Source organism: Lytechinus pictus, chromosome 13, assembly GCF_037042905.1.
Source record: "Lytechinus pictus isolate F3 Inbred chromosome 13, Lp3.0, whole genome shotgun sequence".
NCBI classification, from domain to species: Eukaryota; Metazoa; Echinodermata; class Echinoidea; order Temnopleuroida; family Toxopneustidae; genus Lytechinus; species Lytechinus pictus.
In genome coordinates this window covers 14,754,377-14,774,622 of record NC_087257.1, presented here as the reverse complement: position 1 = coordinate 14,774,622, position 20,246 = coordinate 14,754,377, and the positions used below count along the sequence as shown (strand labels likewise).

The following is a 20,246-nucleotide window of genomic DNA, read 5'->3' as shown; positions in this document are numbered from 1 at the left end:
TACCAATGATTAAGATTTGTATCTAAAAGAAGAATAGATGCGAGCGCGAAGCGCGAGCTGAAAATTTTGATATTTTGATCTGAAAAAATGACAGTTTACTAGATGTTTTTGATAAAGAACAAGCTATATATCCAAGAAAAGATGATTGCAAATTGAAGCAGTTCTTTTGAGGCTTAGAACTGAAAACGGGACATTTACATTCACCAATTTAATCATGTAAAGTATGGGTTTTTGCTACAGAAATGATGCGAGCGCGAAGCGCGAGCTGAAAATTTTTATATTCCAATCTGAAAAGCGGTCATTTTTAGCACGATTTTAAATAAAGAACGAGTTGTGTATCTCAATCTCGCTTGCTGAACATTACAATCTTGTTTTTGTTTATGCATATCCGGAATTATTGGGGGGGGGGGGCAAAATGATATGTTTGCCCCCCCCCCAATATTTTCATTGGTGGGGCGATCGCCCCCCCCTGCCCCCCCCCCCCCCAGGATCGACGCCTCTGCCAAAGGACATGCCGAGGAGACAACATCCTTTGGCTTGATCACTGCATCCGGATTATTTGAATAATTGATGAGTCTGTTGGAGCACTGACCGAGAAAGGTAATCTACTTGCACATCTCTAGCGCTACCTCTAGGCGAAGCAATGTATAGAGGTAGATTAATTTACAGAGTCGATAAAACAGTGATCTTGTCGTCTGCTTTCCTATTGAGCGGTCTTTTAAAATGACTATGCTCATGGGGGGCCTCGGTGGAGGTATATTATTCCGAGTCCAAATACTACATTAAAGAAATTAGAGAAAATAGTATAGTGAGCTAAAGTGGGAATGTAAAGAGAGGAAGAAAGGGGTAGAAGAAAGAAATGGAGGGGGGGGGGGTGGTGAGGGTGAACCCGGGGGGGGGGGGTGAACGTGGGTGTCGGCTCTCACAAAAAGTTAAAGTACAAATCTTAAATTCTATATTTGTATGTAAACATGTTTAGTTTGTAAAGATGGCGCTGTTCATTCTCCACCCGGAGCAAGCAACCCGCATCTAGTCTGCAGGCACAGACCCTGATTGGAACTTTGATCAACAAGTGTGCCTCCACGAAAAGACTAGCACATACAAAACTTGCTGTTCCAATCGAAAGAGCCTTCAGTACACAAGGCATGAGTAGGCTGCACATTCAGACCCTTAACTCGAGTGAAGGGTTTGCCCAGCAGACTAACGCGCAGCCATGGCGTCGTGAAACAATGAATGTATTCTTCGCCAATCAGATGCATAGATTTTAGTATATCGCAACAATAATTTTTACTGACAAATATCTTGAATTATGAAACCCTCCCAATGTTTAAGTATATGATATTATTCAATACAAATGATTTCATAGGTGAGAATAAAAACCTGGAAACATAATCATAAATTTCGCTGGACAGGATTTCTATCACTATTATATGACTCTAAAGTCAACAAAAAAAAAACAATTTCTATAATATAAAATTTGAGAAAAAACGACAAATGAAATAAAACACAAGTCGTATGATATTCACTATTGCTTATATTTATTCTTATTTCTGTGCTTATAGCATAGTTAGATTTGACATTTCAATAATAACGAAACCATTTTTCTCGCTCTTTTGGTAGAATCAAAGACACTTAATTTGGTAACATCATCAACTTATTAATTGATGTATAGAAAGCTACTTGATATAAAACTGTAGCTTATTCTTTGGAAACAATAAGGAGGGGAAAAAGGGTTTTTAACAAAATTAATAAATGAGCGAAAAAAGTTTATAAAGAGAGGTCTGAGACGTGTAATTTCTATTTTATTATTGAAAACGTGAATCGGACTGTTGGGGAAAGCTAATCAAGAACTTAGCACCAAATGATATTTATGAACATCATGCAGCTACCTATTTAAAGCTCGTTTTGGGGCAGGTGTTTGTTTTCCCAAAACACCAAACGCACTAACACCGTACTTGAAATAACCCGTTTCCCCCTCTCACTACATAGATGATAGGTTGGGCAAGTTTAAGGCAACATTCATCGCATCTATCCCATAGTAATATCGTCGCGAAGATTGATTACTTTGATACGAAAGCTTATACAGTATCCATAAAGAAAAATACTAATCATTAATCAATTACTTAATTATTAATTTTCAAAGATTTTCAGCATCAGCATGATAAATTTGATATTAACTTAAGTCTGTTATTTATCCTACTTAATATTCATAATCAATGATGACAAGTTATTTTTTTTCAAAAATGGTATTACAAGAAAACAATTCAATGACATTTCTCACACGAAATTTCTGTCACACGTAGAGTGCCTGCACCCCGTATGACATGGTCACAAGCTTTAAATAGCGCCAACTATTGTCCGATCAATTTATACGTTCTCAAATTGATTCGAGGAGATTGAGGATTATACCTTGCTTCTGTACTGTACTGCGTTTCACCAATACTTTTTCATTCAACAAGTCAGCTTTTTCCTTGATTTTGATTGACAGAGAAATACGGTTCATACGGTAACTCTCCGCTGATACATACTTTGTCGGATAAAACGTCCGACAAGTCATTTCATGAAACTCTCTACAGGTATACTGGAAGACAATTCACTCCAGGAAAAAAAGGTTCCCGATTCACTTGATTACTATGGACGGCCATTCACGCCATATATCACACAACCACGCAAGCAATGATTGACTTTAAATGTTGAATTGATCCCATCATCTCAGATTAAATTCAAGCACAATTAAAGAGATCGCTTTGGAGTTTTGAAACTAGTCATGATCCAAATCTCCTTATTCGACAAATGCAACGTTCAATTAAGATCCCCTAAAATCCCCATTCCACAGAGATCAAGACCGCTGAAAGACCTTTGAAAGACCATGAATTTTGGTTGATCTTTCAGAGGTCTCTCAATGAACCTACAATGGTCTTTGAGGTCTTACACAAGTCCTGACCGATCTTTCAGTGGTCTTCGTGGTCTTCATGGGCTCCAAAACTTTTTGAAACGGTTCAAAACAGTCTTACAACGGTCTTACAGGAAAATGGTCTTTCAGTGGTCTTTCAGCAGTCTTTCAGTGGTCTTTCGATGAACTTTCAAAGGTCTTAATAGTCTTTCAATGATCTTTCGGCAGTCTCTCAAGATTTTTGCGGAGATCACTGTAAGACTCATGAGAGATCATTGAAAGATCATTGAAAGACCAGGCAAAGACCAGGAAAAGTACACGGAAAGAATTCTGAAAGACCGCTTGTTCCATAAAAGATCTATGAAAGACCATTGAAAGATCTCTATAGGACTAGTCTAAGACCGGTAAGACAAGAAATATCCATCAGTCTTTCAGAGTTCTTTGAGGGGTCTTTCTGAGCCATTCCACAGAGATGACAAATTTCAGTGATCTTGAAGACCGCTGTAAGACCTCACCAATTTTAAGTCTTTCAGTGGTCTTTCAACGGTCCGTCAACCGACAATAACATTTCCATCCAGGTTCTGTCAACTGATCAGTCACATGACTATTGCACTCCGAGAGAATGACACGTCAAATTTAATATTCACATCAAAACTTAAATGTCAGTTTTCACGGACGGCATTGCCTCATATGTTCACCTGCGCAATGTGCTCTTGATTCTCGTGACCATCGGGAACTTAGTTGTGGCATTATCGACCATTTCGGATCACCGCTTAATCTCTAAATCAGTTATCAAATGGGCTCACTTTTTCTGATGCGTTGTCTTTGATAAATCAAAAGAAATGTTGGTGCTTTAAAGAAGTGGGGCCGGTCGGCCTGTAGCCATGATAGTTTTTTTTTCATTCTCGAACATCATTTTGATGGTAATTCAGCATTAAGTCTCCTTACACTTCTTAGTCCAGTCGCCTCATTAACACAATTAACGTGCACACATTTAAGGGTTGGCACAAGCCAATGTATATTTGATGCACAATGACTTTAGTCTTCAATGACGCAAGAAGGACCAACTTTGACGCAGTCCTTCGCGAGTAGGCATAATCTGAACTACTTGCGTCAAACTCTGAACGATCTTTGGCGACTGAAACGCGATCTCGATCGTTTGGTTCTCCAGCTTCCTTCAGGCACGGAAGCCAGGCGACATGAGAGAATGCTCTTGAAGACAGTCTTGAAGTTAGGATGCCTGGATGCGTATATAAAGGGATTAATACACGAGTTAAAGACGAGGATTAGCGTAATCCACGGGATGGCTGGATCACTTGACGGGATAAGACTTCCGATAGTAGCCGGCAAGACGCAGAGTAGAAACGCGCAGATTACCAGAAATAAATTCTTAGTTATTTCGACTTGTTGTCTGCGCACCTTCTTCGCGCGCTTTTTCTCAAGCGAGAGAACGGTGGCTAGACCATTGACGGCTCCGTTCTGGTTCTCGTAATCGTTCGAATTCGCGCTGCTTTCGTTGTGCAATACAGGATCGCCCATCTGATGCGGCGATCGTGAAAGGCGACGCTGATCGGGTGAAACAGCCCCCGTTGTACAAGTTATATCCGACATACCATCGATACTCCGTGATCGATAGAGTTGACGATTGTGGCTGGTAACGTGATAGTATATCTTTGCGTAACAGGCAAGTATCAGCAGAACCGCTGGGGTTAGAACAGAGAGTCCTCCCAGAAGACTCAAGTAGTCCGCATTCTCATGTGATGTATCCTGCGTACATACTTTATACTTATGCGAATAGCCCAGATCTCCAAGTCCAGTCTGGGTTCCAATGATAATGATCAGTACAGGATATAACCACGAAAATATTACCATGAAGATGATATTCAGAGGTGTGTAGATCTTGATGTACGATGTTGGTTTGTGGGTGATTAAAAAGTATCGATTAAAGGCGATCAGGGTTAGCGATAATGCGCTGGTCCCGAGGCAAATCAACGACAGTGCAGCAACGGCCATGCAGACAAGCTCAGCGAATGGCATACCTTGGAATGTTAACAGTGTGGCGACGTGGAACCACAACAGCACAGTGATGGCGATGTCGGCCACGGCAAGGTTGATGACGAAGACATTGGTGGTCGTCTGCAATCGCCTGGAGAGCCCGACGGCGAGGATGACCAGGGCGTTGCCAAGGAAACTGACGATGGATATAACGAGTAGAAGCGAAGCAAGTAGAACCCGGTGACTGGCCGTCGAAAACTCGAACTCGACCTCCTCGGTGCCTCCTTTGCTTACATTCAAGGATTGGCCCGTTGGGTTTATGGGTTGATAAAATTGTTCCATTTTCAACCAAGCACGTAGCCACTATCAGTGGAGATATGTCGGAACTCTAACTTTCCGTTATCAAGCCTGTCCTCTCGTGTTGCTAAAAGAGGCCCGTGGTGATGGCCTCCAACTTCCTCCTCAAAGTTTAACATGAACTTTATCTTTCACTCTTGTTTCCAAACTATTTATCTTTATTTCGACCGGACTGTCCTGATGCTAACAATGCCATGCCACGATATTCTGTCGGAGCGTACACTTATGTTGATTAAATTGCAACAATTTATCACGATTCCCGGGCTAAGGTTTTCCTCGGCACAGATCGAGTTGAGAATTTCACGGACACAAGTGTTGGCATGGTCTTCGTTTCTGCATTAAACCGTTATTCGTAAGATCTGTAGCAAAAGAAAAGAATAAGGGAAATTGGTGAAAATGATAATTCAGTATAATAATCTAATTCACGAAATAAAAATTATAAGAACAAATGTGAAGGGAGAGGGGTGGGACGAGGTTGAAAAGACTCTTGTTGTTCATCAAGTTATCGCTTTTTATAGCATGATTCCTGGTTTAATTCAGATTGGTAGCAAGTCAAAAAAATAAGAAAAAAGGGTACAAAATATTGGGAAGAATTCGATGAGAGTGTCATCCTCGCATATCGAGTATTGTGCTATGAAATCTAATTGAAACAATGAACAGGTAAGGAGAAAGTAAGAAAAGAAAAGTCAAGAAATTTGTTGCCATTCCTCGTTGTCTGGTTGTGGTAGACATTTAAGCCATTTTGAAAATGTAATGTCTCAACGTAATAACATAGCGCCATCTGTAAAATAAGAATTAATGGGGCAGGTATTTGAAATTACAAAAAGAAATGTTTTCATGAATGAATATAATAATAATAAAAAGTTTATACCACCACATTTCACGAACCTGGCCTTACCCATGTATGTTATCATTTGCAATGGAAAGTTGAGGCATGTGAGGTGTGGCCAAACTAATTACAAGTGATATTCACAAGTCACATTGTCTGTTCTCGTGACAGCATAATTGCGCAACTTTTCAGCTGCCAATTTATCATGTTTATTGGCATATTTATTTGCGTACAGGAAAGTGTAATAATTTCTACCACATAAATACATAATGCGACTACATGTGTGATTTATAGAATACTTTGAATAATATATAAAATACTTTGGCTAAACAAGCTCTGTGTGCATCCGACGATCAGTTAAAATTTTTTATATATAGGGGCACATGAGGGGAGCAGGGACGACTGCTCCTGTGATTTTTCAAGTAGTGAAAAAGAAGAAAAGATAAAGGAGAGCTGCATACAAATAGTGTATTTGGTCGTTTAATTCAACATTCCTATTCAATTGAGAAAAAACTATGACGTCATAATTATGTTCGTCTTGCCGCCTCGCCCTTATCTAAAAATTCTCGCGTCGCCCCTGTGTGAATATTCTATTTCTGAGACTTAATCAGTATATTCCATATTGAATAGATCATCATCAGATATTCCAATGTATAAATAATAATCACTATACAGGCACTTCTTATGTTGAAGCTTCACAATTGAGTAGGCAATTATGACAATAAATGTTGTAAATTATGTATAGATAAGGGAACAAACCCTTGAAAACCTGAGATGAAACACGCTCAAAACATTTTTAAAGGCTTTCAAAAGAGAATCTCATCGGCGGCACATGTCTACTTATAGTTTAACCACTCCAACACACAGAATTGGGGCTGCCGACCCCCCCCCCCCCGAATATATCTTCTTCTTTTTTTTTGGAGGGGGGTGGTGGTTCTCGAGCGAGCTTTCCATGCAAAGGACCCTTTCTGCAATGGTCTTCGTTTCGTGTTTATTTATATATATATTTTAATTACAAAGTATCAAGCAAAGTGTTTTGACGAGAAAGATTCACGGACATGCCTTGGTTCTGTAATCTCTCTATAAACAACATGATTGAATATTCACAAACCTTTGATCAGTCCCCTTGATAACGACGTAAAGGATCACTCAATTTTGAGTGAATTAGAGGTAACAGACCACTGGTGTCGATCAGTGACGTCATACTATTCAAGGGGGGGGGGTGAAACAATAGATCACCCCCTTGAATAATAGATTCACAACACAAATCGACGCCCATGTAATAGACGATCGTTTCACACAAAATTCTTATAAAATAGATGAGATTCACTCAACAAGTGAAAGTTTCTAGAGTGATATTTTATTCATCCTAATAAGGAGTGAATTGTTCACACCCCATAAAAATATAATAGCAATATATCAGTCATGCATACAAATATACACCCGAAATATTTCTTTTGTCAACAGTCAATCAAAAACAAAAATCTTGGCAAGTTAAAAAAATGCGAGTGTGAACATCACGGTCGATCAAACATTGTTTTGCAAAAATAAACAGAAAATATTAATATCACATTATAATATAAAATTATTTCAGTGTGGTCGTTCAAAATTAGAAATATCATGAGGATGACAACATTTGGATGAGATTCATTATTTGGTGATATTTTTATTGTTCAAAACCGCATAACTAAGACGTGATTATCACACGTCAAAATGGGATGTTGTCCGTGCCAAATTTACACAAATCTGTTTCTATTTTCGTATTTATGAGTTATATTCATGATATTGATTCAGTGAAAGTAATTAGAAAATTTATTGGTTGTGCAATACATGAGATCCAATAAAAGCGAATATCTTTGTTTGTCATATATTTTTTTTCAATGAAACATGAATACAGTTAAGAAGCTTCCCTTTTTTCCTTTTGATAATGAAATATGAATAATAATGAATTTAAGTATTATGTTTAATGAGTCAGGCATTAATTGCGCCTTTTACCCTGCAAGTAATCACGATCATAAGACATGAATGAATCCATATGATGGAAAATATTATTTTCTTTCTTTCTTCCTTCCTTCCTTCCTTCCTTCCTTCCTTCCTTCCTCCCTTCCTTTCTTTCTTTCATTCATCCTTTCTTCTTCTTCTTCTTCTCCTTCTTCCTCTCCTTCTTCTTTTTCTTCTTCTTCTTCTCCTTCTTCTTCTCCTTCTTCTTTTCACCTTCTTCCCCTCCTCATCTTTCCCCTCCTTCTTATTTCTGCTTTACTTCTTCTCGTTACCATGGTTACCGGTGCTATATTTTAATTTCTATGGTGCTTTCCCCATTATGATATATATATAGACATGTATATATAATATATACTTGCATGAATTTATCTATCTCCCTTCAAAATAATAGCATTTATTCTCCAATTGACATTTCTAAACATATTCAGAATAAAGATGCAAACGACAACAAAAAAATCTGAATATCAATGATAACTAAAACTTCAAAACATCAACTCTTAAAACTAAAACGAAAATAGGCCTATACGTATATAGGCGTGACCTGTTTATACCAAAACCAGACGGTGTTTGTGGTTTTCAAAACTTTAAAGGCGTAATCTCTTTCCTTTCCTCAAACTGTCTTTTCATTTTCAGTTTTGAATTATTAATTTTTTTTAATTAATCCCCACCCCAGTAGGGCAGTATCTACTGTCTTGTCTATTGTAGTGATGTGGCCATAATATTCCAACCCTCCCTAACGTTAATCCCATATAAGCTGCACCTCGTCCTAGCCCCATTGTTTTTGAGGGGCGTTATAAATATGAATTACCGTGGGCGTAATAGAGCTGTCATAATTAATTATTTTCTTTAGTTGATAAAAGAATGCCCAGGTAAGAGAGGTAATCATTGTCATTACCATGATTACTGATAAAGTATATATGTTTCGGTTTCGTTTACGGTTTATCGACAAGGTATCAGTTTCTCTTAAGTTTATTCATGTCATCATTGTTTTGTCAATGGCAGGAACTAATCTAAGTGTTCTTATTTCCCATGAACATTGTTAATAATCAATGACATTGGAGATAAGAAGGCCATTTAGTTATCAGTTTGAAAGCGAATACACACAAAAAGCCACAAGTCTGACGGAAACGAGTGAGAGGCACGAAAGTTAGAAAATGATGAATAAACCCTAACACTCAGGCCTTCTGCTCTCTGAGCAGTCTATGGGAAACCGTCCGAGAATAAATGAATAATAATCGACAATAGACAACTCGATCATATTGATAAAATAACATATCATACGCCAGATTTCTCATTCTTCTTCTTTTTTCTCCTGTTTTCAGTTTAGAATATTAATATAGACCTTTATTTTCATATCATCACAAAGCGAAAAAGATGGTGTTACATGTGCAAGACCAATCTGAATGTCAAACTTCGGTGTTCATCTCCGGTGTTCCATTATCACCAACGCATGCCACTTTAAAAACAAACCATTTTTCATGAGCTTCGTGACACAAAATGAAATACATCCATTATATACGTTCAATTAAATTAGTATATGATATACTCTTAGCAGAGCCATCGATCCCCAGGGATCGATCCATGGTACGGATTTTTTTTTTTTGGGGGGGGGGGGAAGCGAAGAAAAGAGAATGTCCATTTTTTTCGACGAGCTTTGAGCTCTAACTTACATGACAGAATTTTGCGCGCTGAGCGCGCCGATTTTTTTAAGGGTATATTTTATAGTATATTATTTTATAACAAATATCTGCCTGCGTCCCCATGGCGCAGTGAACTTTTAAAATCTAGAATGAACTTAAGTTGGTTGTATGTTCTGTCAACTTCTATGAAGTGGCAGACCTTACCCAATTAAAAACAAAACTTGTGTTGAACGGGAAGTCGGGTGATTTTCACTGTCATCATGTCATGGTTGTTGTTTGTTAAAGAAACAATGTCCACGAGACGTTTTGGGATATGTAAACGCGTGAGAATATAATCCACTTTCTAACCTTTAAAGGTAATGAACCACATGAAGCATGAATAAAATAATTGGTTAGCTGGTCAGTGGGGTAATGAACCAAAAATTTCGAGGGAGCAGACATGGCGAATGGGTCAAATCTAAAAAAAAAAAATCAGCGAGCGAGTAAAAATTTCGACCGTTTCAATACTAAGAAAAGTTTGTAATAGATTTTGACATACTTTCCAGAAAATGACATATTTTACCCGATTTTACCATTTATCTTAGTTTTCCTTATCTTTCTTTTCTTCTTTTTAACAACAAATTCTAATTTATTTATTCAAAAAAATATTCATTCATTTATTTATCTATCTATCTATCTATCTATCTATCTATCTATCTATCTATTTATTTATTTATTTATTTATTTATTTATTTATTTATTTATTTATTTATTTATTTATTTATTTATTTATTTATTTATTTATTTATTTATTTATTCATTCATTCATTCATTCATTTATTTATTTATTTATTTATTTATTTATTTATTTATTTATTTATTTAATCAAGCATGTATTAATTATCCATTTTATTTTGGGCATAGTCCAAAACCCTGTACGCCGGCGTGAAGAGCATAGGGGTGATCGGCGGCTTCGATGGCCGTTAATGGCGGCTCGTAAATTTGCCTTCTTGTATCACCTATTCAAGTCAAAAATTTGCTTCTCGACATTTTATCCCCCCCCCAAAAAAAAAAAAAAAAAAAAAACCTGATAAAATATTTGCCCAAGAGAGAGCATGAAATAATATCATACTATAAAGTACGAGAGCATCCTTCATAAATTATCAATGATAAACCTTTGCAAAATCTAGAAAACAATACAACCAAAGAGTGCGATGAAAGGCAGGAAGTTCAGGAAGTATATTCATATAATCATGATAATTTAAACCAATATATGCCTAAAAAGTAGGACACGGGCAAAATGACCAATTACAGAATATTATTACGTGACTGCATTATAGTCTTATATAGGTAGGGTATAGTCTTACATTTTCCTAAAGACTTGGCACATGCCAACCGGTGAGACGCAAAGAAGTCAGAAGAAACAATATTCAAACTCAATCAACATAAAAAGTAAAGAACGAACAGACAAATAAACAAATAATTACATGCATAAATAAAAATAGCAAATCTCCACTAATGATTTTCAATGTCATAGCGGTCCATATAATTTTCTGTTGATTATTTTTTTTAAAGAATTCTGTCTCGAACCATAAATATCAGCAGGATTACGTTTGTTCTAAACTCGGGTTTAAATTAAACCCGAGTTTAAAGTTGTGGCTTAACTATGGAGAGCCAATTGGGACACAAATCCCTAACAGTACACATCCAATTTATTAACTCATTTGACACCCAAATTGTTCATAATTGTCTGGGAATGATAACTGAAGTATTTTGAAGTACTTTTGTTAATTATGAAAGCAACAGGAAACAAAATAGTAAACATAAGAGATATACAATATAAAGATAATTTTTGGCTCCCCATAATTCTAACAGAGTTAGACCGTGGTCTAAGTTAAACCTGACATGCAGTAATCCTATAGGGATTGGTTGGCTGATGAAATCAATAAAATTGAAGATTATCGACGATCAATAAATCAATTGTAAGTATTTTCATATTTTTATGCCTAATTTATACTGGAAAATTACAGCCAAGACACCCACATTTATGCATGTTTTGTATAAAAATCGGATGTAAATTAAGATAACCTATTTCATCTTAAATCCGATTTTAATGAAATTTCCACCATAAGGTGTGTTTGATTTTTTAACGTTTAATTTTTAATCATTTTTTTTTTAGAATTACGAAAAGTGATGAAATTCCCCCTTTTTTGTGAGAGATCAAGACGACCGAACAATGCCTTTGAGGATAAGAACGATTTAAAGATGTGGGTTGGGATCATCTTGGAGCAATATTTACAACCCATTCCCTCAGGTCGTATAACTGATAATGACGTATTGTGGTGTTTTATGACCTCAATTAGTTTTAATTATACAGCCCTATTGTGTAATGAATGCCGAGGTATTTGGCGTGTATCTCCTTTATACGGGATTTATATGATCGGATCAGGGTTTTATAATCTCCTCAAAAGATAACAGAGAAGATTTGCTATTAAGAATGCCATGGTAGACAGGACGAGGCAACTTATTTAAAACACATCACACATAATGGAGCTATAGCAGAATGCAAATGATCAATTTATAAAACAACAGTCATGTAAAAATTAATTCAAAGGCGAAGTCATGATTTTTAGTAAATTGGTTAAAAATGTGTATTCTCAAAACATTTAATTATTATAATTACCATCATCATCATCATCATCATCATCATCATCATCATCATTATTATTATCAAACTAACCGTATTATACTGGCGTTTAATTTAAAAACTTGTTCTAATCTGCGAAAGGTTTTCTCAATTTATTTCATTTTGTACTTAACTGTTTATTCCTGTTGTCTGCACTGCAGTGTAATATTATCGCGTGTTCAATTCATTTGAATTTGTTGATTTTGCACGCTGAATTATTTTTGTGGGATAATAATGACAATTGTTAACATGTTGTTTTCTTTGATTCAACATTTCCATATTGCACCATTGGTACTTATTATTATTATATATATGTTATCCAAGAACTATTGCTTATTATAAGCTTGTCTAATTTGAAGGTAAGGGAGAAAACTAACTATTACGATTGTTGAATTTAAATGTACGAATGTGCAATATTGCAACATCAGCGCGCAAAGGGTCAAATAGCGAAAATGTTACAAGCAAAACACTTAAAATTTCATCGAAATCGGATATGAAATAAGAAAATCCATATCTAAGTATTGTATATTATCATAAAATATTTCCTATTTTAACAAAACAAAATAACCAAACATCAACAATGCACGAAACAAAAATGATAACAACAATATAATAATAACACATTTTGGTAACATGCTTATGAATATAATATGAATATTCATAAGAATATTACCCACAATTATATATATTTGTATAACCACAGTTACCTTGGCCTTTAAGCCCCTGTATACTTTATAGGGAACCCCTTTATTACGTAATTAATTACACCTTTTTGATATGCCATTGATACTTGTTTCCGGATAAGAAAGGGTGCCCGTTATTATCCAGAGTGCTTCATTTAGATACGGATGGTCTATTACGAACGGAAAACATAATTATCGTCGTATTTTTTTGCCAATTTAGTATCCGAAAAGACTCAAGCACAGTGCTCGGTAAAATCTGGCATGAACTGTACAGTGCTACACAGAAAAAAGAGAAAACGGACCCGAAAACGGAATACCCAGGCATTGATTCCAATTTACCAAATTAAATGATGTTTTACTTACATTTTCATAAATTGCAAATTTGCCCTTTCTTTAATTTCGATGCCTAACGGACACTATTTATCGTGACAGGAACTATATAGTGCGTCCCATAAAAAAAGAGACACATTGATTCTAGATTATTGATTCAAATATTGCCAATTATGACATCAATTTTTAATGATATTCAAAATTCCCTATTTATTTTGATACATAATATGGCATGAAAGTTTCCAGGCATAGATGGGGGAAAAGTAAAATTTTAATGTATGCCAAAACCAAATCGCGCAGAAAATGGAGCAAAATTTGTTAAAGGTCAAGTCCACCTCAGAAAAATGTTGATTTGAATCAATAGAGAAAAATCAGACAAGCATAATGCTGAAAATTTCATCAAAATCGGATGTAAAATAAGAAAGTTATGACATTTCAAAGTTTCGCTTATTTTTAACAAAATAGTTATATGAACGAGCCAGTTACATCCAAATGAGAGAGTCGATGATGTCACTCACTCACTATTTCTTTTGTTTTTTATTGTTTGAATTATACAATATTTCAATTTTTACGAATTTGACGATTAGGACCTCCTTGCCTGAAGCACAAAATGTTAAAATAATGGAATTCCACGTGTTCAGGGAGGAATGAAACTTCATTTCACATGACAATGACGAGAAAATAAAAATATTTCATATTTCATATAATAAAATACAAAAGAAATAGTGAGTCAGTGATGTCATCAGTTCCTCATTTGCATACCGACCGAGATGTGCATATAACTGTTTTGTGAAATGAAGCGAAACTTTAAAATGCCATAACTTTCTTATTTTACATCCGATTTTGATGAAATTTTCAGTGTTATGCTTGTTGAATTTGTCTCTTTTTATCCAAATCAAGTTTTTGTTGGGGTGGACTTGTCCTTTAATATTACGACGACCTGGTGTAAAAAAAAGAGTTGTCTCATAAGCATTTTTTGTTTCTTTAACTCGAAATGAGATTCTGCAATAATCGTTTTATGCCTTAACACTCATTGTGTGTAATAAATCTGCCATGTGTGAACGATGTACAAAGTGCTTGGTCTAAAAAAAAGAAGAGATTTTGCTTTTACTATTGCTTGGTGTCAAATTCATAACATATTGATCGTGATATTTGTAATAAAAACGGTTTCCCATTTCTAGGACACATTGTATAATGCGTGCGTTTATCAGGTGTATTTCCCTCGTTTTGTCCCCTTTTCCGGGGAACTGCCTTCAAAATTGATAGACAAATCCCCCACGATAATTGATCAATTAGCAGAATTCGCGTGACTTTTTTTTATCGGAAGAAAGAGGCAGTTTTGGGAGAGAATGACAAATTTATAATTGGCATGCTTTTATATTACCCCCATTCTTTTCACCAAGCCGTATTTAGTTCATGATGGTATTTCCATATCCTGGTCTTATTCTCGCAGTTTGAAGACTGAATGCAAGGCTTTGAATGCTATCATGAATAAAATGTGAATTATAGTAGCATAAGTTCCGTTTTCTCTCTAAATACCGAGTAAAATTTTACCCAATATTGGGTAGAAAGGGAACATGCATGTTTGCTGGGTATTTTTGTTTACCCCATATTGGGCTATTTCAACCCAACATTGCGTAAAATTTACAAAATATTTTGTATCTTTTTACCCAACCAACATGCATGTTCCCATTTTACCCAATATTGGGTAAACATTTTTTTAGAGTGAATGGAAAAAAAGAATCGAGGAATTCATGATTAAAAGGTATAAATCTACCCCTCATAACCGTAACGCTGAAGATTTCATTAAAAGTTGGATGTAAATTGAGAGAATAATGACATTTTGAATTTTGCTTATTTTTCACAAAACAGTCATAAACATCACAGTGATATGCAAATGAGAGGGTCGGTGATGCAATTTAATACGTACCACGACTGTGTCAAATTTGATGGCGTTTCTATGGGAACGGATTTTCCAAAACAAAAATATTTGATCAGATAATATCGAACGATTCATCCGTATCCCATATTCATACGTAATAATTTATTTTAGGTATAACCACAATCGTATACGTATGTGTGTTTAGCGAACCGCGATGTTAGCAAAAGAAATGGCAAATCACCATCATAATAGTTCATTTTTATCAATATAATTAAGCTAATCTTCAGCCAACGTAGGGCGCTGCATACTGTTCAGTGCTGTTAGCATACACACTGAATCTGAAATTCAATTATTTTCAAATAAGCATTTATTTTCTCCCATTTTTCACAAAATGTGTCATTTTCAATATGAAATTATACAACATCTTTGTCAAAAATACAGGTATACAACAAGCTTTTGCTTTCAGAGAAATATGAATTATTCTGTTAACATTATATATATATATATATATATATATATATATAATAATTTTGTATAATTCATATTGGAATGTTCAATCACAATATAAAATTGCCGAGTGGTAACCATAGGCCTACCCCAAAATGTTAGATTGTACTTTTGACTATCACATCAATCCACTGGAACCTATATTATAAAACAATATTATTCGCATAAAGATCTATATAAAAAACTATCTATACTTACTTATCGATGTGTGGATTCCTCATTTAAAAAGGTTTTAGATTGCTTTAAAACAATCTACTTCCTTTGTCCTTATGTTTATAACCGGGCTCTAACCCGTTATTATGTAAACAGCTTCCTTTTCACATTATCCTAAAGGCTAAAGTTTGCACAGTTGAAACCGCGAGATAACGTACATAGCGCAACATACATGTACAAGGATCTTATCATCTTTATACGTCTGTTCTTCCAAGGGCGTTTTTGTGGTAAAATTAAATTAAAACATTTGGTCACACGTTGGGTGGGTTTGTGTTGTTAAACACTTTCAAGCAGCAGGAACAGTGAAACGGTTTTAAAAATGGGGGGGGGGGGGGGTGTTGAGCCAAAAGTATTATTTATTTATTTACTTTTTCATTTATTTATTTACTTATTTAAGTATTTATTTATTTATCTAGTTATTTATTTATTCATTCATTTATTTATTTACTTTTGTACTTATTTATTTATTTATCTAGTTATTTATTTATTCATTCATTTATTTATTTACTTACTTATTTATTTATTCATTGTTTTTTCGGGGGGGGGGGGTCTTTAATCGTATTGTATGTATACGTTTATTGAAAAAAAGGGGGGGGGGCTTAAGCCCTCCGCCCCTAGCTTCGCACATTTTATAAATAGGGGCTATCAGGTTTTTGAAATGTCAAACTATGAGTTGCCCTGTTCCAGAACATCAATAACTATAAAAAGAAAAGGAACTGGTCATATTTGCCAATTAAGCGATGAGGAGAAAATAAAGCCTTGAAATGATCCAAGCTAAATCTAGCTAGGGCCCCGAAACATTAAAGCTAAGTGATTGATTGTGAGGTTCCTTACTTCCTACGATTGATTGTATTAAATATTGAGTATGACCAATCGTTTAAATCTGCACAACAATCAATTGCTCTGCTTTATGTGTCAGGGCCCAGAAAATATTTATGCTCTGGCCCAAACCCTTTTTAGTCAGTGTAGCTTAGAATTCCATCACAATTAAAACACAATTGGTACACAATGGGAACACGATATAACTAAACAATCTATTATAACTGGCACAATTAAAGCTAATCCTATCCGCGTAATCTATCCTGATCTATATGGCGGAGGCATCGAGACAGATCGATAACGCTTCCAGAAGGCGACAAACTGACAGTATACATGGACACATGTACCTCTATATGTGGGACGAAAAGTCCATTTATAAGATTTTTTTTCTTCTCGCAGGGAGATCTCAGGGACCGTGGTACTCCCCCCCCCCCAAAAAAAAAAAAGAAAAAAAAAAAAAAGTGAAAATGACCATCAAAAGGTTATATTATGTATTTTTAGCCTTACCTCAACACTTACAAAATCGTTCCGGGGCAACAAAGGAGAAGGAGAGGCGAAGGAGGAGGAGAAGAATTAAGAAGAAACATTGATTACGTCACTGGCACACAGATGAACACCCAAAATTGTCCTAACTATAAGAATGAAAATGGAGAAACGAAAGAATATGAAAAGAAAAACGATTAAGATATATTTTCTGAAATTTATCTCAAAATAAGTTTATATAAAAAAAATTGCTCGCTCGCTCGCAGCTTATTAGAATTTTTTTTCTCATACACCAAGTTTGACCCCCTCATTTTTCTTACTTATTTAATATTACGCCAGTGGTTTTCGTCTCTGTTGAAGTCCCTGGCAAGATCATTGTCTTCTGGGTGACTTTGACTCAAGTTAGTCACGTGATTGTTTATTTTCATGTGTTTGCACTGAGAGCTTTGTGGACGATTGATTTATTTTGGAAACAAAAGAAAACAACCGAACTCGAATTTAACCGCAAAATGAATCATTGTATTGATTGGGCGTCGAGTGCAAATCTCCACATAATTATTGCAAATGACAATGTTCCTCTAGCTATATAGATAGAAAGACTCATGCTCTAGCTTTATGGTTATCCGTATGCGGGATTTATAAAATCATGAACATGGATGGATGTCTGGCAATATATGGGACGTTTCAAGTATACTCACATTCAATAAAACGCAAGCGTTGATTAAACACAAATTTATAGTTGCTTTTAAGGTTTTAAGTGCGTTCAATCCCAACTCAACTTTCTCACAAAACGCTTTGATTTGCGATTCATTTGCAATATTGGAAGTTAGGTTTCTTGCAACGCGGCATAATATAATGTACATGTCACATGCACATTATTGAAGTTTGCTCCTAGAGATGGTGCACATGGGGTGTGTGACTAGATTGACGATGGTCCATGACATAACTAACGTGAAGGTTTTACTGACCAGTTGTATACAAGCATATCATCACAATATATATATATTTTTAAATAAAAGTAATTAATACGGTGTCCCACCACCATATATATTACTTGACTGAATATAAATAGAAAGTGGGTAAAAGGAAGAAGGAGAAGAAGAAGAAGAAGAAGAAGAAGAAGAAGAAGAAGAAGAAGAAGAAGAAGAAGAAGAAGTATATGAAGAAGAAGAAGTATATAACAACGAACGCCATCAAAATATCAATAAAAAGGGAAAACCAGTACTTCAGTATAACTTACCAAAAGAGAAAATGCTGAAGAATATAGGTCCTTCCCGTCGTAAATTTTGAGAGGTATTAATTCCATACCACATATGTAACAAATCAATACAAAATCATATGGCAGAGGCGAGGCAACTATATAGGTGCACGGTAACAAATGGGAATCCAGCGAGTCAAGTTATCGAAGGAAGCTAAAATTGGTATTGTTGATTCGTGTTTCTACTGTGAAGAATCAGAATATTATCACGGCAGCTTGAAAACATGTCCCATTATTATGTGCCAAATGAGGACAATGAAATGAATGAGGAAGCAGGGATCGAGTTCCAATACACTCGTCCGTTCAAGACTCGCTGTGTTGTGGTTGGATGATAATTAGATCCCTTCCTATTAAACTCCCATACTTTCGGAACGTGTTAATCACTAGTTTAAGTTCAGCGCACTACGATATACTTCTTGAACTTGCTGATCAGTAGACGCCACCAATGATTGAACACCTGGTTTGCGTTAGCTAGCCACCGTCACAATGACACGGGATCGTTACCGAGGCCGGTTGTACATCAAATAGAACATTGATAAGAGCTGTTTGTTTGTTGGTTAAATGTGACTGGGCCATTAGTCCATGAATAAAACAAACAGCATTGTCAATGATATAAAGGCGAATGACTTAAAGGTAATGCAAGTTATACAACACCATACTCATGAAAGCGCAGGGTCTAGTCACTCAATTGGGGCAAATTCATGATCGGGGGCGCTTTGATGGGGGCGTCACCCCACTCAAAGACCTGAGGGGATCGAAAATAAAGAGGGGGGGGGGGGGGGGTAAAGAGAAGGAGAAGTCAAGGAAAAGAGTAATATTATGGAACTATGCACAATATCTACATCAGTTTTCTAGAGGATAGTAGAGAGTTATATATGAACGAAACTTTGATTTTCATACTTTTCTTCTTCTTTTTCTTGGTTTGTTCATCTTCTTTTGTTTCTCCCTTTTCTGTGGTTTGGCAAGTCACATGGGCCAGTGACCTTTAATGCCACCCTTCAATTAAAGGGGAAGTTCGATCACCCTGAAGAAAAGTTTGTTGTAAAAATAACTATAAAAAGAATATTGGTGAAGGTTTGAGGAAAATCCATTAAAGATTATGAAATTTATTAATTTTTTTATTATTATTTGTGACGTCATAAACGAGCAACTGCCCCATGCGTCATGCAATATAGGTTTAGGAAGGGGTGTGAAATGATTTGTCTATTGATATACTGGATGTACTCATAAAACACATTTTCAATTTTCTGAGACAATTTACATTTCATTGATATTTTTTTACCATATACGATATGTGGGAAAGCTGATCGCATATGACGTCACAAATCAAATAATTAAAATTCCAATAACTTTTTTAATCTTTGATGGATTTTTTCCTGAACCTTCGGCAATATTTTAAAAGATTTTTTTTTGCTATTTTTATAGTAAACTTTTTTTGTCAGGGTGAACTTACCCTCTAAAGAAAAATGTAGGCCTAGATGGGTGAAATGCCTTGCTCAGACTATGTAGGATCCATGGTCAGATAAAGAAGGCCCATAAGCGCCGTGGCTGGGCTTTGAACCCCGGACCTTTCTTGTACCTGGGAGTACGCAAGGGCATTTATTGTATACGATTAGCAAAGGTTTCATTCTATCTCCCACAATTTATCATTTGTAATTCTCACATAGTAATTTATTTATTTTCTCTGACCT

The 20,246-nt window shown here is 35.6% G+C and overlaps 1 protein-coding gene across 2 annotated transcripts; it reads right to left on the bottom strand.

The window, feature by feature from the left end:
• Nucleotides 1-1,516: 1,516 nt before the first annotated feature.
• LOC129275047 (G-protein coupled receptor moody-like) lies at nt 1,517-19,006 on the bottom strand. 2 transcript variants are annotated; one of them, XM_064108535.1, is made up of 3 exons: nt 18,538-19,006; nt 17,334-17,446; nt 1,517-5,604 (listed from the first exon to the last, which is right to left on the bottom strand). In XM_064108535.1, exon 3 carries the CDS (start codon nt 5,228-5,230, stop codon nt 4,007-4,009), a length of 1,224 nt encoding a protein of 407 aa, XP_063964605.1. In that variant the 5' UTR covers nt 5,231-5,604; nt 17,334-17,446; nt 18,538-19,006; the 3' UTR covers nt 1,517-4,006. The 2 variants fall into 2 exon arrangements, with proteins under 2 accessions (XP_063964605.1, XP_063964606.1); XM_064108536.1 differs by lacking the exons at nt 17,334-17,446; nt 18,538-19,006 and adding an exon at nt 15,981-16,106.
• Nucleotides 19,007-20,246: the final 1,240 nt, after the last annotated feature.

Coding starts and splice junctions, on each gene's coding strand:
- LOC129275047 (XM_064108535.1), bottom strand. CDS start 5,230: ATGGAACAATTTTATCAACCCATAAACCCAACGGGCCAATCCTTGAAT.